General features: G+C 44.8%; 2 protein-coding genes and 1 long non-coding RNA gene across 10 annotated transcripts in view; 1 reads left to right on the top strand and 2 right to left on the bottom strand.

The window, feature by feature from the left end:
• Positions 1-1,688: 1,688 nt before the first annotated feature.
• RPL7L1 (ribosomal protein L7 like 1) lies at positions 1,689-6,727 on the bottom strand. Of its 3 annotated transcripts, none has more exons than XM_086706895.1 (7): positions 6,527-6,727; positions 5,808-5,916; positions 4,970-5,133; positions 3,850-3,987; positions 2,953-3,062; positions 2,546-2,655; positions 1,689-2,107 (listed from the first exon to the last, which is right to left on the bottom strand). In XM_086706895.1, the coding sequence occupies exons 1-6, from the start codon at positions 6,538-6,540 to the stop codon at positions 2,552-2,554; spliced, it is 639 nt and encodes a 212-aa protein (XP_086563021.1). In that variant the 5' UTR covers positions 6,541-6,727; the 3' UTR covers positions 1,689-2,107; positions 2,546-2,551. The 3 variants fall into 3 exon arrangements, with proteins under 3 accessions (XP_086563021.1, XP_025781245.1, XP_025781244.1); XM_025925460.2 differs by having other exon boundaries at positions 2,546-2,760; positions 4,970-5,130; positions 6,527-6,723; XM_025925459.2 differs by having other exon boundaries at positions 2,546-2,760; positions 6,527-6,717.
• Positions 6,728-6,767: 40 nt separating this feature from the next.
• On the top strand, positions 6,768-15,159 carry LOC147580955 (uncharacterized). Its single transcript, XR_015251242.1, has 2 exons — positions 6,768-8,879; positions 14,683-15,159. It is a non-coding gene; the product is annotated as an uncharacterized LOC147580955 (long non-coding RNA).
• The window catches only part of BICRAL (BICRA like chromatin remodeling complex associated protein), a 111,448-nt gene continuing 105,698 nt past the window's right edge, over positions 12,372-18,121 (bottom strand). For all 6 annotated transcript variants that reach the window (XM_086706877.1, XM_086706875.1, XM_086706876.1 and 3 more), the window contains one exon: positions 12,372-16,240. In XM_086706877.1, the coding sequence (XP_086563003.1) occupies positions 15,477-16,240 (764 nt within the window). In that variant the 3' untranslated portion in view covers positions 12,372-15,476. The remainder of the gene's footprint in view (positions 16,241-18,121) is intronic.

Here is an 18,121-nt window from a genome sequence, read left to right as displayed (position 1 = left end):
AATGATAGTTCCACAACTTGTTCAGGGAATGGTAGATCATAGTGCACGATACAGCAGTACATTAATTTTTTTGTAAACGTTTATTTTTGAGAGAGCGTGCGAGCGGGAGAGGGGCAGAGAGGGAGACACAGAATCCAAAGCAGGCTCCGGGCTCTGAGCTGTCAGCACAGACCCAGATGCAGGGCTCCAACTCACCAAGGGCGAGATGGTGACCTGAGCCAAAGTTGGATGGTTAATCGACTGAGCCACCCAGGCACCCCAGCAGTACATTTTTTATAACTTATTTATATACATAGAATTCCGAGTTAATGGTTATTTTGCTTAACCTTTTGAACAACTGTGTGAGGAACACATGCTACATTAGTTCCATTTTGCAGGCAAGAATGGAAACGTTTTTCTTGTATTTAGCTTTTTTTTTCCTCCCAGAGAAAGGGGAGTGGGGTAGAGAGCATGGGAGAGGGGCAGACAGAGAATCTTAAGCAGTTTCCACACTCAGCGTGGATCCTGAAGTGGGGCTCAATCCCATGACCCTGGAATCATGACCTAAGTAGAAATCAGGACACCCAGGTGTCCCCTTCCTGTATTATAAAACGTACCTGCAGTAGAAACCCTGGGCATCCACATTCACAAATGCTCTTTTCCCATGGCTTTTGATACGTCATCTTAAAGTAATTTGATTTCACAATGCTTTAAAATATGAGTAAGCTCTAACATCTATTCCTGGCAGGTTAACTCTTGAGCCAACCAACCTAATTAATTACCTCATAACCTGGCGCATTCTAAGGCATTGTTCTAACTCAACCTCACAGCTATGTTTGAGGGCCCCATGAGCCAAAAGTGCAGCAAAGCTGATCATAAGGGACCAAGGGACACAGTGGTTAAAAATTTTCAAGTCTTAACCTATGCCTGGCACACTCACCAACTTCTCACATGGCAATTGAGGCAATGACGTGACAGGAACAGAGGAAGGCCCACCTAGGAGGGGGGCACTGATGATAAAACACAAGCAGGATCAGATTCCCTTTCTAGGTCTATGTCCCCAGGAGCCCTAGTGGTGGTCTATACATGGTTACCAGCAGGGTAGAGAGCAATACTTTTGGAGTCTAGACTATGCAAGGAGAGGGTTCAATAAAGGCTGCCTGGGGCCTAAAAGACCTAATAGTACTAATTTCATCCATGCCAAACCAAGAACATCCCATCTTGAAGCCCAGCAGAAATAAATGGGGAGCATTTCCCTGAGGCAGATGGTACAGAGGGCTCCGGGATCCACTACTGTGACCCTAATAGGAAATACCCAATTGGCTCCAAGGGAAAAAGCTATCTTGGTAAGCTTTGGTCTTCCACAGGACATGGGACCAGAGGAGACTAACAAGGTCAGGGCCCAGGTGGTCAATCCAGATAGTGCAGGACTTCCTCACAAAAGGTGCATGGTCCCTAAGAGAAATCTATGAACATAAAAATTTCCAAGCAATAATTTGAGTGTACGTATTTTCCTGGGAAAAGGGTCCTTCCCTTCTCATAGACCCAAGAAAAGGTTAAAATCCTGAGCTAGAGAAAAGGACTAAATCGACCGCAGGCTATGATAAGGAAGCCACCAGATACACTTCAGGCCAGCCAAGTCTGAGAGCTCACAAAGCGGTCACTGAAAAGTCAGAACAGACTCACAGCAGAGACAACTGAGAACCGTGTTTGTGCTCTTCTTTGTAACTATATTTTAAATTCCTTCCAAAACAAAGCCCCAAGAACCCCCAGGTTCAAGTATGTCCCTGAGCGTGGCCCACTGCTGTCTTCTATTCATGCTTGGATACTCGTTTACTAACATTAAACCCCAGAATGAAAGATGTGACGTAGCAGGATTCTCTCTTCCATGGCATGAGTCCTCTGCTGACTTATGGGGTGACAGTGTAGTCAACGTGGAAAACACACTGGAATTTTTTCTTGGAACTGGGCTGTGATGAGACATGCCTGCCAAGAACGTCATCATCTTTTCCTTGACTCCCCCACCCTCTAGTTTCTGAAGGTATAGCAGAAAATATCTTCTTTGAAGATACTGATAACAATTCCAAAAGACAAAACACACCTCCAATGTGCTGTGCTTTCAGATATTCTGAGGAAGAAAAACATAACTTCATTAATAGAAATTTAATGACAGTTGACACCTAAGATTAAGCAATTTCAAAAAATTAAGATACCTTCCACAAAATAGATGGTTTGTATCTTCAAATCCTTTCTGAAATTAGTTAATATTCTCTCCCCATTGCCAGGTAAATGACCACAGCAATACAGAAGATTTTTTTTTTGTTACTCAACATTTTCTAGCCTCTGATTGTTGGAATACACATGGGAATGCCCCATGTCCTAACCAGGCATTCACTGTTTCAAACATATTTCCATCTGTTAGACTTGTAGATACCAGTCTCTCCCTGCCCTCTACCACTCAAACGCCAAAGTTACTCTCAGATACTGGTAAATGCAAAAAGAATTTTTAAGTGGCAAAGAATGGACCATCACATCAGCCCAAGGCCAGTTTTCAGCCCTGCCTCACCTGGGTTTAATTCAGCTGCCGAATGAGCTGATTGATGCGTTCGCCTCGATAGCCTGGTAAGCCCACCTCCTTGAGAAAGCCCACTCTATTCTTGGTAGCATGACGGGCCACTGAGAGATGGAAAGGACGTAAGAAGTCACAAATGGCCTGGAAATTCTTCCCCGGAAAGGCAATTTCATGAATGAGGTCTTCCAAGCAAATAACACCGTACTTCCCTGGGAAACATAAGGATACAGATTCCTTTATTCAACATTTCCCCAGTATATACTATGAGGCTGTTATATGCTCAGAGCTGGGCACTCTGGTAGGTTCTTGGGACTCCAAAAAAACCAGTACCTAAATCCCACATCAAGACCACCAGAGATCCTTGCTTTCTGCCCAACTGACCCCTAAGATGCCACACTCACCCAGGTGCTCCTCAATCACTGTGTTGTCTGTCAAAGGGATGGTTTTATTCTTGACCTTGGCTTGTCCACGTTTCAAGATGAGTTCCCGGACAGACTTCAGATTTGGAAATCTATGTGAGGCAGAATAAAGTACAGCCTTAGCAGCCCCTGGCACACTGCATACACTGGTCACTCAGTGCTGCAGCCTGGCTGAGGAGGGATTCTCCTACTACCCCTTCTCCCAAAAGTGCAATCATGCTGCAGCTGGGATGCCTGCAAGTACACAAGCAAGGAAAAAACCAGAGTGGCCCTATGGACTTAAAAATTACAATTTATGGATAGAAATGTTCATTGTGCAAAAAAAAACAAAAAAAAACAAAAAAAAACCTTCCGAGGCAAAAATAAAACAAACACTGGCTTATAATCCAGGACTTTGGCCTTATAGAATCCTCTACTCAAGATGGCTAAATCCAAGCGCTTGCTGGGTTTTAATGTTTGAAAGAAGACTACTCGAACTCATGACCCCAAGATCAAGAGTCACACGCTCTTCTGACTGAGCCTGCCAGGCGCCCATGAAAGAACACACTACTCTTACACAAGCACTGCCCCCAGCTCTGCCCCAAGACTCCCAAGAATTAACTTCTCTTCTACCCATCTTACTCAGCCTTAGCTTACAAGCGAACAAGCCCTGCCATGGTACTTTTCTTGTCACGTCAGCAGCAGCACCACCTCCTGCTCTGTCTGCCCCATGTTCCAAAGTTCTATGGCTGGCAGCTGATTTCTGGGAACTGTGGTCACCACAAAATGTTTCTTCAGCACAGCAACACGAGCCCTGGAGGATAACACTCGCATGCTAATGTTCTCATCAGGCTCACATACAATCTAATATGAATCCACACACACAAAAACCTTACTCACCCCCAGGCCACATACGGTTCCACTATACGCAGCGTTTTTATGGTCTGGGGGGTCACTCTGAAAAAGACACCACTGAAAATCTTCTTCAGGCGAAGCCTTGCAATGGTCCTCTGCACCAGCGAACTCACCCCATTAATCCTGAAATGAACGACAGAGGAAGTCAGGTTCTATTCAGTTTTTGTCAGTCCGACAAGGACCTATGAAATGACTGCCACTACAGGGCATCCAGAGAGCAAGACACAGACTGTGCCTCACAGGTGAGGTCAGAAGGTGGCAGCTATGTAAACAGGTCATTCTCACATGATGTGGGGCAATGCTATAGGAACAGAATGGGCCCTGATTTCTTGTGGGTGTGTATGAGTTGAGTGTGGAGGGCTATGCATGTCAAGCAAAGGAAGCTGGACTCTGCGGGCAGTAAAAGCACGAAAAGATTTTAGGTACAAGAGACACAATCAACTTCCTGATTGACAATCACTGAGGAGAGCATATCAGACGGATCTGAAAGCATGATACCAGAGGCAGGGAAACCCAGTTAGCTAATCCGATGGTCCAGGAGAGATTATGGGAAATGGTAGGGAGGTTAATAAAGAGGGCTCAAAGATATTTAAAGCCCACAGGTTTCTGGTTTGGATGACTGGGTAGGGGAAACAGGAAGAGGCAGTTGTACATGCAGACAGACTGGGTAAAGTACGCCTCAATGAGGAAAAAGCTTAATGAGCTCTCCCCAGCACTGAATATGCTCCATCCACTTGACCTTGGTTAGGTTCCTAGAAGGATGCCTTGATTCCCACAGTTCAGGACTTTCTGCATCTATGCCTGGAAAGACTTCCCCAACACTCGTGAATTCCTCCCACGTCTGCACGTCTCAGCTTCAAATTCCTGCTTTAGAGGGTCCTCAACCAGTACTGCCCTTGCAGCAGTTGACCCTCATTGCACTTGGTATGTTTTCATGTGTATTTGCTCACATCAGTCTCCTTAACCTTAAAGAGAAAAACCCCAAGTTCCTAGCACAACTTGTCTTAGTGGCTTAAAGCCTATTATAAATCTCATCTCCCTAGAAAGGGGCCTAAAGCTGAACCAGTAGTTTGCCCCAGCCTATGGAATCTGGTAAGTTCCTCACCTTTGGATGCGTACAACAAAGGCCAAGGAATGTTTATCCGGCACTTCCAAACCGTGAGGTTTCACTTCTAGTCGTCTGAGGCGCACCCTGTCGCGTTGCTGCCGCCAGGAATCATGTAGGAACCATTCCAGTCGCTTAAACTTGACCTCTTTTCCTTTCTTCTGCTACAGAAAAGGCAGACCACCATCACCATTCTGTGCCCCTAGTTTTACTTCCACAACAGTAATTCATTGGTCACTATCCATAGAGTGTATTTCCCACTATGTTCCGCAAAAAGAAGCAAACTATCTTCTATTCTAGATAAGGCAAAAACGAGATACCCAAGGAGTTTTGAAAACGCAGAAACTACAAAAAAAAAAAGTCTCTGATTAATAAACAAGTTAGTTTACATGCTATTAGCCAACGTTACCAACAAACATTTATGGAACCTAACACTGTGTTAAGGATCATAAAGTACAGAATAAGCATGAGCTTGTTTCATCTTCCAGACTCCAAAATAAGTATCTTCTCAAAACGTTTAGCAAGTAGCAAAAATTGTTTGGCACATTACAAAAAAAAAAAAGTTTTCTTCAAGTAAAGAGAATGTTTGGTTTTCAAATCACTTGGTGTGAACCCAAATAGTACAACGTCTCCTCCACTTTTCCTTAACAAACTACTCAAACATTTTATCCGCAAAAAATTAGAAATATTTGTTAAATGAAGACATGAACTGTATACCTGCTGTAATAGAATCGACGGGGAAAGGGACTGTCCATACCAAATCTAGTTCAACACATGCTAGATATAACTCACCAAATACATTCTAATTCCCTTCTCTTGGTGCCCGCCCCATCATTACCTCCTTCTTGTCCAAAAGTGCCTGCTTCGCTTGAGTGGCTTTAAGGGCCTGATATGCCTTCCTCTTTTTCAGGAGATTTTCTGGAACCAAAGGAATCTTTTTTCTTTGCCTGATACGGAAAATTGCAATCAGAGATCATGTTTAAAGAACATATTTTCAATGAGCTTCTAAACCATCTCTTGGGCTTTGAGAAACATTACTCTCTTCAAATTCCGAAAGACAGACTTCCCTGCAAACTGTGGCGTCTGACGCCAGTCCTCAAAACGGACCTCTTAACATCCACTCTTTTCTAAGCAGTAAGAAGTCACGAACCCCTTGGCCACTAGTCCTCCTCTGCCTCCATGAAGCTTTTACTGTCACAGCCTTTTAAAGACACTAACAGCTACACGTTCCTAGTAAAACTCCGTGGGGCTGGGGCGGGTACAGACCTATCTGCACGCGCAATACTCAAGTCAAGCTGGGTGAACCCAAGACTAGCACTCTCCCGCCTGCCCCCAAGGTTAGTAACCCGAATTTGACGGCGGCTTCCCTCCACCTGAGCGGCAGGCCGAATCCTACGGCTCCTTGCTCTTCACCCCACTCTCTGTAATCTGGAGTCTTTACTATTCTCTTCCTTCAGTCCACAGGTATCCTTATTTTCTGCCACTGAGGAATAAACACCGTGGATGGCACCGGATGCTCAAGACCCCACTGGAGAGACTCAAACCCCAAACACTCACTCTTGCTCCGCCATGTTTCCAAAGCTGTGGCTACCGGCTACTGCTCATGCGCAGCCCCACCACATGGGGAAGAAAGTACCGCTCTATGTGTACTTGACCATAGAGATGTGTCTTCTAGCTCAAGGTTTATAACACGGGTAGTCCTGCCAGTTAGCTGCAGTGAACCGCTGAGGTCTCGCTAACACAGATTCCTTGCCGAAAATTACACAAAGCTTCCTTCGCACTGCTTTCGAGCACTCTAGGGTCTGTGTCATCTTCGAAATCCCGCCCCCTTCCTTTACGCTAATGCCGTTGGCTGGGCTGTAAATAAACACTTCCCACTTCCTACGACTTCCGGTGTGGAGGGCGCGCCTCTCCTTCCGCTTCCCCTCGGCTGCGCGTGTGCGGGAAGGGAGACCGTCTGGCGGGAGAGGCTTTTTGCTGGATGGCGAGAGCTGGGGCCCCTGTGACTTTGGTTCTCACGTGTGGGTGGAGGTGTTTGTGGACGATTTCGGATGGTAAGGAGTGCAGCTTCCGTTCTGTCAGCCTGGCTCCGTCAGCAGGACCCAGAGCAAGTTATTTAACCCCTCTGTACAGTGGTTTGCTTTACCCATAAAGTGGACCTACGCGATAGCGTTGCGAGGATTATGTGAAATGTTCCATGTAAAGCGCTTAGCACAGTGTCTGAGTGTAGGACACGCAGCAGGAGACACTAGGTTAGTTATCAGTGCTGAATCGAAAACTAGAAATTCCTCTTTGTCATGTCAGAATCTTCCCTCGTACAGCTCTCACCACCTGGAATTTGCTTCCTTTTTTCCTGGTCTTCATGAAACAAAAATAACCGACGTCCTGTATTCTGGAAACCTCTAGTGCAGTGCCTCTAGCACTAATATGCATAGTAGTCACCTGGTGGTCTTGTTAAAATGCAGATTAAAGAAATTTTTTTTTTAATGTTTATTTGGCGGGGGGCGGGGGGGGGGCACAGAAAGACAGAGAGGGAGACAGAATCCGAAGCAGGATCTAGGCTCTGAGCTGTCAGCACAGCGCCTGACTTGGGGCTCAAACCCACAAACCCTGAGAACATGAACAGAGCTGAAGTCTGATGCTTAACAGACTGAGCCACCCAGGCGCCCCTAAAATGCAGATTTTAAATTCAGTTTGTGGGGGAGGGGGGAGTTGATATTCACTTTTTTAACATGCTTCAAAGTGATGTCATCCTTCAGGTCTATGGATTGCACTTTAGCAAGACTAGTCTCTTTCCTTTTTTCTAAATTCCTTCATCCCATTATTATATTTTTAAGATTTCTTCATGATACTAGGAGGGCAGGGACCATGGCTGCCTTGCTCATGGCGGTTCCTAAAGGTCTAGCGTAGGTTTCTCAATCTCGACACTACTGGCTTTTGGGGCCAGATCATTCTCTATCATGGCGGGCTTTGTGGGACGTTTAGCAGCATCCCCCTACATGCCAGTAGCACCTCTGCCCCAGATGTGACAAACAAAAATGTCTTCAGGCATTGCCACATGTTTAGTACAGTATATATATTTATCCCAACGTCATTATTTGACCCTCGGCACTTACAGGCATCACCGCAGACTTTATTCTGTACTGTTTGGCTTATTGTGTCCCTAATTAGATTGGGTGCTCTGAAGGCAGGGAACTTATCTCATACTTCTCCATCTGCTACAGCTCCTGTCACAATAGTGGGCACCTGCAGGTGCTTTTTAGCTAACCTCAAAGCATCATATTGGTACGTGCTCTGTAACTAATCCAACCAGAGAGAGAGTGCCATACACAGAGCTCATTACCTGATGAATAAATGTCGAAGGACAACATAGTCTTTGGAATCAAAGACTGGTGTGAGACTCCTTCTCACTAACATAGCACTTCACATGTGTCTTTGTAAAAAGGCAAAAACAAGGGTCACCAAAGTGTAAAACGTTTATTAGATAGTAATCAAAGAACAAAAATAGGTCAATATTTTGTAACTCTCTATCTACAGATAAGAGGTAGGTCCTCTGGTACTGAGGGTAGTAGGAAAGAAGGAATTTCAGGGCTATTAACAGTGGCTGAAAGAGACTTGGGAGGCCACAATTCAGGATAGGTTTTCCGAAGCCAGCAGATGGCGCTAAGAGAGTACTTATTCTCAGTGCCAAAGCCATCATTCCACAAGATGCAGAGGAAAAGTGAAAGAGGCCTCCTCAATCCAAAATTATTCACTAAGTGAATACATGTTTACTGAGCATTGACCCAGCGTGAGGCAAGATACAAGACTTTTTATTTCGAAGTGAGGATATCGAATGAGAATGGGGAATGGCCTGTTGTCACAGGCCCCTTTTGGGAATGATTAAGACTATGCAACTATACGCAATGAGGTAGGTTTTCATGTCCTGAAATCTTAATGTTTTTCTTCTTTGTTGACTTGCTGATGACCATTTCCATTTCCTAACAGCATCCCATTTCTCTTGTGGACTGGTCTCTACTTCATCGTGTACAATCATGGAGTAGGGTAGGGTATCAAATCTAAATGTTTGTCCTCCCAATACATAAGTTGAAGGGGTGTCTCTGAAGATCTTTTAAACTCCTTCCATCTCCCTAGTGGGAGGGGGCATGAGACACTAAACTTCTTTGGGTTTTGAATCTTGAGCAGAGTGATAATGGAAGAAACATAGGTTTGGGGCAAGACTTTAAGGATTTCCACCTACTAAGATCTGGAGTTTCCTTGTTCCTGTCTTTCTCAAGCCTAATGGTTCTTCAGTCTTTTCTTCAATCTTTGTCTTTCCTGGGGTGCCTGGGCGGCTCAGTTGGTTAAGCACCCAACTCTTGATTTCAGCTCAGGTCATGATTTCATGGTTCGTGGGATTCAGCCCCGCTGTCAGTGCAGAGCCTGCTTGGGATTTTCTCTCTTCTTTCTGCCCTTTACCCTTGCACGTGCCCTTTCTCACTCTCTCTCAAAAGAGACTGGGTGGCTGACTGGGTGGCTCAGTGGGTTGGGCGTTTGACTTCAGCTTGGTCATGATCTCACGGTTCGTGAATTTGAGCCCCACATTGGGCTCTGTGCTGACGGCTCCGAGCCTGGAGCCTGCTTCAGATTCTGTGTCTCCCTCTCTCTGTGCCCCTCCTCTGCTCACACTCTATCTCAAAAATAAACATTAAAAAGAAAAAAAAAAGTCCTTTCAGGGCAAACCTTTGCTGGCTCTCTGAATTGACTCCAGGGTTCTTTTCCCAGCATATTCCACAATAGGTTACTTTTGTATTGTCTGCACTCTGGGATTATTTGGACAGTTGAGGGACAGTTATGAGACTTCAGGAAGTTTACTTTTGTTATGTTTCCAGCTTTCCTTGTTGCTTCCTCAGAGAGTGACATGAGGTTACCAGGACACAGGTGAGAAAGAGATCAGATGAGCCTGGAGTTGGGGAAGACAACGTGGCCAACAGATTTTGATCCTGATGAAAAACAAGCATAAGGAAGCAAAAGTGTGAAGGAAAAAGGAGAGAACATGTGAAGGCCAGCAGTCTTTGAGGGTCCAGGATAGACACAGGCAAGCTAGAGTAGGAAGTACATAGTGTGCAGGAGGGTAAGACCAAAAACAAAACAGAAAAACCGAACCTTTTCTGAATTATTTCAGGGACAGTGGCTCTTAGCTTCTCCTACCTTCCATACTTCTTCAGTAACACCTCATTTTACGCCTCAGGAAGTAGAGGACCAGGACAAATCTGCCCAGTTCATAGGCAAGGAAGTTGAGGCTGAAAGTTGCACTAAGAGATCTAATTATGTGTTAGACGAGGTACTAGAACCCATTTCTAGATTCTGCTGCCCAAAGCACTTTCTGCCCACTCTGTGGTACTGCTTTCTCAGACCTTCACACAAGTGATTTTTTCCGAGGATCTTCATGCCTTTCCAAGTGTTTTCAAAGGCTAGGCTCCAGCATATGCCTGTGAGAAATGCAGATTAGGGCTTCTTATAATGGCCTTTCATGGGCAGCAACATAGACGATTCATATTACAGAATCCACTTTATACTATGACAATGCTCCTGATTTCTCCATAATATTTAACCCTATAATTACAAAATGCCTTTATCTTCATTCCCGCACAAAGTATCACACCTTTTTCTCAAATGTAACTAAGGATGAACTAGGAAGCAGGGCACTGGAATACAGATCGCAACTTTACCGAGGTGGTAGGTCGGGAAGAATTTTAGCCCCGGTTTCTTCTCTCCCGAACTCCAGTCACTTCCCAAATGTAATGCAATTATTTGTGTGCTTGTTTCCTCTCTAGACTGTGAGCTCTTTGAGAGTAGAGGTCATACCTGAATTATCCATCTAGCCTGGTGCCTGTAAACTGCTCAAAAAATGTATGGTGGCAAATGCTGTCCACCTTCAGCTGGGTACTCAGGAGCCCTCACTCTGTCTCCGAGAGCATAGAGGCAAGGCTGAAGCAGAGTCAGAGCCCGGACCCAGGGCCTAGCCCCTTGAGGTCAGCACAGCCAGAGTGTTGTCTGAGCGATCTGTTTCAGTGCCCCCAGATTGTTTCCTTCCTTTTCTCTTTGCCCCCAGTAATCCACTAGCCCCTTTCCTGGAACACAGCCCTCCGCCCCCCATAAACAGGACCAAGGGCTTTAACCATCCTTAGAGAAGATGCCTGGTCTTTCCTCCGGGCAAGCCCCTGGGGAACAGAGTCTGATCCGAACCAAGCAGCCAGATCATCCTTCCTTCATTCATGGGACACTCCCATTGCAAATGGTCTGAAGAGGGGAAAGAACATCATGTTGGGCACACATTTGTCCTTAGCAAGAGAATCTTGGCATCAGAGCAACAGTGCGTAAAAGACATGAAGGGATCCATCCAGCGATGCAATTATTCTAGCAGTAATTATTCTTATTACGTGCTGCTTCTATGTGGATTACTGCAGAATCTTGATTTCCTGATTGCTGCTTTAGGGGTGGGGGTGGGAGTGCGGGTGGGGCACAATTCAAGCATAAGGGATCCTAGGCCCCAAAGAAAAATGTAAGGAATCTTATACCTTCACCCCAGAAATACATTTCACCCTATGGTAGTTTCTCTAACAATTTGGGTAGCATCCCTCTTGTGAGGGCAAGAACTCAGAAGCGCCTCAGAATTTACAGTTAAGGTTACAGAGGTATTTCTCAGTGTAGTTTGGTCAAATGTGTGCGAAGAGAAACATGTTAAGTCTGAAACATTAAAAAAAAAAAAAAAGAGTTGGCGCTTGGGTGGCTCACTTAAGCGTCCGACTTCGGCTCAGGTCATGATCTCCTGGTTTGTGGGTTCCAGCCCCGTGTCGGGCCCTGTGCTGACAGCTCAGAGCCTGGAGCCTGCTTTAGATTCTGTGTTTTCCTCTCTCTCTCTGCTCCTCCCCTGCTCATGCTCTCTGTCCAAAATAAATAAATATGTGAAAAATGTTAAGAAACATGTTAATTCTGGAGTAAGTCTTGTGTAAAACAGTTTTCTGTACCTATGCCTTAGCCTTCTTGTCCTTAACTGAAACAAAATAAATACAGTGAAGAAAACCTTCTGCAGATTCAGGCTCATTTATCTAACTTCTCAAATGGCCCCATTTTTACTTCCTTCCTAAAGGTCCCACGTGATCCTTAAGGACCCACGTGACAAGAATAGGGCTGGAGGCCCGACAAGTACATGACTAAACTTTCTCACCGACCAACTCTGTTGAATCTGGAACTGTTTGGAAAGGCCAGTCAGTGAAAACCCTATCCCCTCACTAGTTAGGCTCCTGTTTGGGAACAGTAAATCTATTTCAGTAGAACTCCTACTGAACGCTTACTTACCTTTTTCTTCTGGGAAAAGAGCCATTCCTATTTGCAAAATCAAGACAATCACAGTTGCGCGTTTTCCCAAATCTTTGGCTGTATTGCAATGGTTGTTTCATTTTGTAATCTCCAACTAAACATTTCCTAACCATGGATTAACAATATAGTTACTGACTGGTTTCTTTTAACAGTATTTATCCAACATAACAAAATAAACTGCGATTTGTTATACTTTTTTTTACAAAACATTTTATAAATATTTTTACAAAATGTATACAAAGCAATTTCAAGTGAGACATACTATACAAATGAAGGTATTTAAGCAAATAAAGCCCACACCACACTGACAGTGAGTGACGCATCCTCTATAAGTCAAGTCAGTCTGTAAGGCCTCCCTAATCTAACAAAATCTACTAAATTCTTCAGAGCTAAAATAGTTCTTTTCGTAATTGCCAGTTTAAAATTTGCTTTATCTTTAGGCAGTACTTAAGGACACAGAAAATCAAATGCTTAATAACAAATGCACACTTTTCCACAACAGAAAAAAAAAAAAAAGATGATGATTTTTGTTACTGAGTACAAGTAGTTCTAAAAAATTAACCTTGACTAATGAACCTGAACAACTCAAAGCTGGCCGTCCGAGGCGGAGCCCTCTGGCCCTTAGCCAGAGGGGGCTCCACATGCGAGTTATGACCCATGTGTGCAAAACCTAATCACAGGAGTAAAATACATTTCGTAATCTTCATTTGTCATTATCTAGAATCTTTCCTCCATAGAAAGTAAACTTACATACAAGGACACAAAAATTTACAAGTTTCATTTTGGTAAATTAGGCTCTCCATTTGCTAGACAAGTGTTAGGGCTCAAAAGACCCTTTGAGATGGTATACAGAAAGGCTGGGATTGGGGTAGCAGGACAGGATGGGGAAGAAAGGGAGGTGATGAATGTACATGAAGCTTATCTTTTAAGAATTCCACTGATTGGCAATAATTAACGTAACTCATCAGTAGCCTACGTGAAGGCTTCCGGGTAGAAAGTTCCACCATGAGAAGAATTTGATTAGGAGGGACCACCTTTAAGTCTTGCTAGGAATGAGGGGAGCATGAGTCCTAAGAGAAGAAGAGCCTATAAAATCATGGGGTTCAGGGCAGGGTGTTACCCCAGGCGGCCCAAACAGAAAGTTCCAACTGGCAATACCAACTTATCCTTCTAATATGTTACAATACAGGAAAAAAGGGGAAATCTGCAATTTGGACGTTGGCACAAATAAGGAAAACATGGGAACCCTAAAATGGCCCAGATTTTCCAAGTTCTATTGGCCGGCGGGTGGGGGTGGGGAGAAGGAACTTCGCTTTTATGAAGGCTGGCTGGCTGAGAGAGGTTTCTTTGAATGCAGGGACAGAGGGGCAGGGAGAGAGTCTGGGTCTTCCGTTGCCGTGTTTTCCAATAATCAGAAGCCTTCCTTTCCAACGCAGGCCAATCTGGAAAAGAAGCGCCCAACATGATGACAATGGGGTCATCCCCATTCTGGCAACAGCCAGAAACAGGTGCTGGCAATGCGTCAGAGTGGAGACCAGTGGGTGCAACCCCTCAAGCCAGAGAGATCAACAGGATAAATGAGAGAGTGCGTGCACATGGGAGGAAGAATGGGTGGGTCCACACTGTCACCAGAATGACCTGATCTCAATAGCTCAGATACATGCACGCGCACGTGGGGCAGAGTGCATAGGAAATACCGTTATGTCGCTTTCCCAATGACAGGAGAGAAGGGCTGGTTACAATGACACTGGGAATGAAGGTAACAGCCGAGATGGGATGAACTGGGGCACGAACACAAGGAAGGAAAACGGGGAAAGCTCCCTGAAAAGAAATATAAATAAATAAAGCAGTAAGTCATGTTCACTAATAGGAACACGGGCCACACACAGACCGTGACAGGGCGTGTCCTTTGGCTCTCAAGTGGGAATCCCGTGTCTCAGCTCTTTTCTTTCAGTGGGGGGCTGGCTGGTAACTTTGGTTTGTCTGTGTTTTGGTAATGATTGCTGCCGGGGGGTGACTACTGTTCTCAGACAAGAAGCATAAACAAGGCCAAAGTCCCCTTAGAGTTTAAACTGAAGTATTACAACACAGTTTTCAAATGAAAGTGCTTTGGACGCTTGGCTATTTGTGGGAGAGGGTGCGGAGAGGTTAAATGAAAGGAAACCCAGCAACAAAAACGTACAGCATACGTTGACTATATCCAATTACAAAATGCAAAACGCTTGTTTTTTTTCTCAATAGTTAACATATATATGCTTTTACATATATACATAGTATACTCCTCAAGGCTCTCTCCCGGCCTCCCCTGTACACTGTGCCACTTAACTGGTTTCCATTTTCCTTTATTTCAGCCTGGTGAAAATTTTCTCAAGTCGTGCCGTTGCAACTAAGAACAGAGCATTCCCTAGATGAAACTCAACACGCGTATGCCGAAAAGCATGAGGTTTTGCTCCAGGAGCATCGGAAAAGCGCTCAGACGATGAACAAGGAAGCCCTGCGAATGCCCTGCTTGTGTGCTACTGGCTGCTTCCTCGGGGCTGTGGGGTCCCTGGCGGAGCAGCCGGCAACTTACTGCTCAGAGGTGGCCCGGGGCGGGGCGCGGGGGGTGGGGTGGGGGGGACAACCGTGCGGTCTCCCCTCCAACAACAACAGCAACAAACCCAAAACAACGAAATTTGGAGATGCAGTGGGACATTCTTTCACAAAGTAGCTTCTATCAGTCCTGTTTGATTTTCTTTAATAAGTCTGTTCTTTTCAAATGACTTAATGATTGTCAGAATTTTACCGAGGGCCAAGTGTACTGTGATCTCAGTGAGTTATGGTGTTTTTTTTTTAAAAAAAATAGTAATAATAAAACAAGTAAACACACAAAGAAAATGACTATAAGCACTTTCGTAACACTTGAAATGTGTAGGGCCTGTCAGACTGCTTTCTAACAAGGATTAATTTCACGAAAGGATCTCCCTGTAACCACCACGAGTATTGCTCTTAAACAAAGAATGGGATTGAAGATCAGAAAGAATAACCTGTGATGAAAGGTCAAGCAGGCTGGAGACAGGAGAACACTTCCATTTGCTTTTGCCAGGAAAGAATGTAACTTGTCCGGGGCGGGGTGTCGGGGCGGGGTGGGGGAGGGCTGCTGCTATTAACACTCTAAGATACTATTTACAGCTGCTTCTAAAATGGAGTCGGTTTCTACAATGCCTTCACTGTGGTCCGGGATGAACTTTTCCAGGCAGTTTTCCTGCGAAGCCATTGGAGAAAAGTTGGGGAAATCTAACTCAACAGAGCCGCTAACCGTGGGGTCACTCTGGGGCTGCCGCCCAGCCTTTTTGAGTTCCAAGATGTTCTTAAATGTTGTTTCTAAACTCTTAGTGAGCTGGAGGTCTGGCTGGGGCTCGCCCGACCCTTTCATGATGTCTGTGTGTAAAACTTCATTCTTTGGAGAATTCCTCAGAGTTTTGTCCTGGAAGGAATTGTTACACGTCATCTCCAAGTGAGAATCTACTAGGATGCTTGAGAGTTTGCTCTCAGTACCGTGATCTGGTCTGGATGAGGTTTTCCGGTGCCCTTCGGGGCCGGGAGAGCACTCGCTGGTCTTCGTGGACTCTCTCCGGCTTGTTTTCTCTTCGGATGCACTCCGGTACTGTGCTAAGCCCACTTTGTCAAATTTCAGTGCTCTGCCGAGGCATTCAGTTTTTTTAGAAACGTTTCCTTCTGCGGAGACCACGATGTGATTAGGCACTAGATGAAACTGGTCATGATTCGTCGGTTCTCGGCTTTGGGCCTTGGCTGTCAGGTGCAGAGAGCTGGGCGCTTTACTGCCATGCTGGTCACTCCGGCCAAACTGTGTCTCATGAGCAGCTTTATCAGGTTTGAAGGAACAACAGAAATCAGCCTGAAAACCCTCTGGGAATGGGAGCAAAAAGAACACTAATGAGTGAATGAGACAGGAAGAACTATATGGCAGACCACCAGTGGGTCAAGTGCAAATCCAGCCGAGCCCAGCAAACCAGTCTTTCGTGTCCAGGAACACGCAGAAGCACCGCACTTGAGGGGGCTTCCTGTGAAAGTAACCATGGCTTCCAGACAAGAAGCTTAAACCTCTTTGAAAAAGTAGCTGCTTGGTGGGTGACAAATGGGAAAACCAAACAGGCAAAACCTCCACTTTGTCTTGATATCTTAGTGTTCTCTCTCTCTCTCTCTCTCTCTCTTTTTAAAGTTTATTTACTTATGTATGTAAGTAATCTCTATACCCAACTTGGGGCTCAAACTCACAACCCCAAGATCAAGAGTGTTCTGATCCAGCCAGGCACCCCTCTTAGTGTTATCTTTAGCTAGTTTTTTAATTACTGCTCTGAAATAGTCTGAAAACAGAAATTAGATGCTAGTATCAGCTTGGTTTCTCCCTTGGAGCAGAGGGCTGTGGAATGAGGCTTTAGGGCAGGGTGGGAGTAGATACAACTACTTCTGTCTTTGGGTGATGGCATTTCGGTCCCTATAGACACATGTAAGGGGACCTGGAGTTATAGCTGCACTTTGCCAGGACCACAAAACAAATGGTCAACACGATTCCAAAATGACACCTGCTTGGAAGGACAATGATGTATGGAAGAACCAGGTCTATGAGTGAGCACTGGACTGTGCCAGGCTTGAAGAGCCCAGGATGACACGAGAAATTTATGAGGATTTAGGAGGTTGAGGGCACGGAAGCAGACTGCTGTTACAGAAGAGGAGAAAAAGTGAAATAGGGCTTTAATGACATCTGTAGAATCAAAATGTGAATTTCTTCATCAAATCACAAAATACGAGATGTAGGGGATACAGCCTTGAAATGTACAAAGAAGACTCCAGGGGTGCCTGGTGGCTCACCTGATGGAGTGTCCAACTTTGATTTTGGCTCAGGTCATGATCCTAGGGTTGTGGGATTGAGCCCCGTGCTGTGTGTGAAGCCTGCTTAAGATTCTCTCTTTCTCTCCCTCTTCCCCTCTCCCCTGCTTGTACTCTCTCTCTCTAAAAAAGTTTAAAAATAATATTTAAAAGGAAGACTCCAGGGGCACCTGGGTGGCTCAGTCGGTTAAGCATTGACTTTGGCTCAGGTCATGATCTCACAGTTTGTGAGTTCGAGCCCTACATCGGGCTCTGTGCTGACAGCTCGGAGCCTGGAGCCTGCTTCGGATTCTGTGTCTCCTTCTCTCTCTGCCCCTCCCCTGCTTGTGCTCTGTCTCTTTCTCTCTCTCTCAAAAATAAATAAACATTAAAAATAAATAAATAAATAAAAAAAGAAGACTCCATCCGACAAACACTGGCTGTGCAGGCACAATACAGAGGGGGGTGAAGGTGACATGCAGGTCTGGGGGGCTGTGATGAAGTAGGAAGATTTATCCATACGCTCAACTCATCAAAAGGCAATAGGAGATTTCAAGTTCTAAGAAAAAGAGATAGAATTATATCCTACATCATTCTTTTCCTTTTTGGAAAGATTTGAGGATTCTCCTAAGTACACAGCATTTCTTTCAGATGCTCCCTTCAGACTGAGTGTAAGGATCATTTATTCTCTTTAGAAATTTCATGAGCCACGTCAGACACAAGGCAGAACCTTAATCTTTAACAACTGGAAAAGAAGTTAGGGGAATGGAAATAAAGCCACTGGAAAATAATAGTCCAACAGTAGGGGAATGGAGTAGCTAAATTCTCAAATTAAAGTTACAAAAAATTTATTAGATATTATTTTGAAGACTCTAGCAAATGATAAGGACTTCAGATATGTTAAATGGAAGCCAATTAGAA

Source organism: Puma concolor, chromosome B2 (genome assembly GCF_028749965.1).
Source record: "Puma concolor isolate L17-30 chromosome B2, mPumCon1.1.hap2, whole genome shotgun sequence".
Lineage (NCBI taxonomy): Eukaryota > Metazoa > Chordata > Mammalia > Carnivora > Felidae > Puma > Puma concolor.
This window is presented reverse-complemented; position numbering and strand designations above follow the sequence as displayed.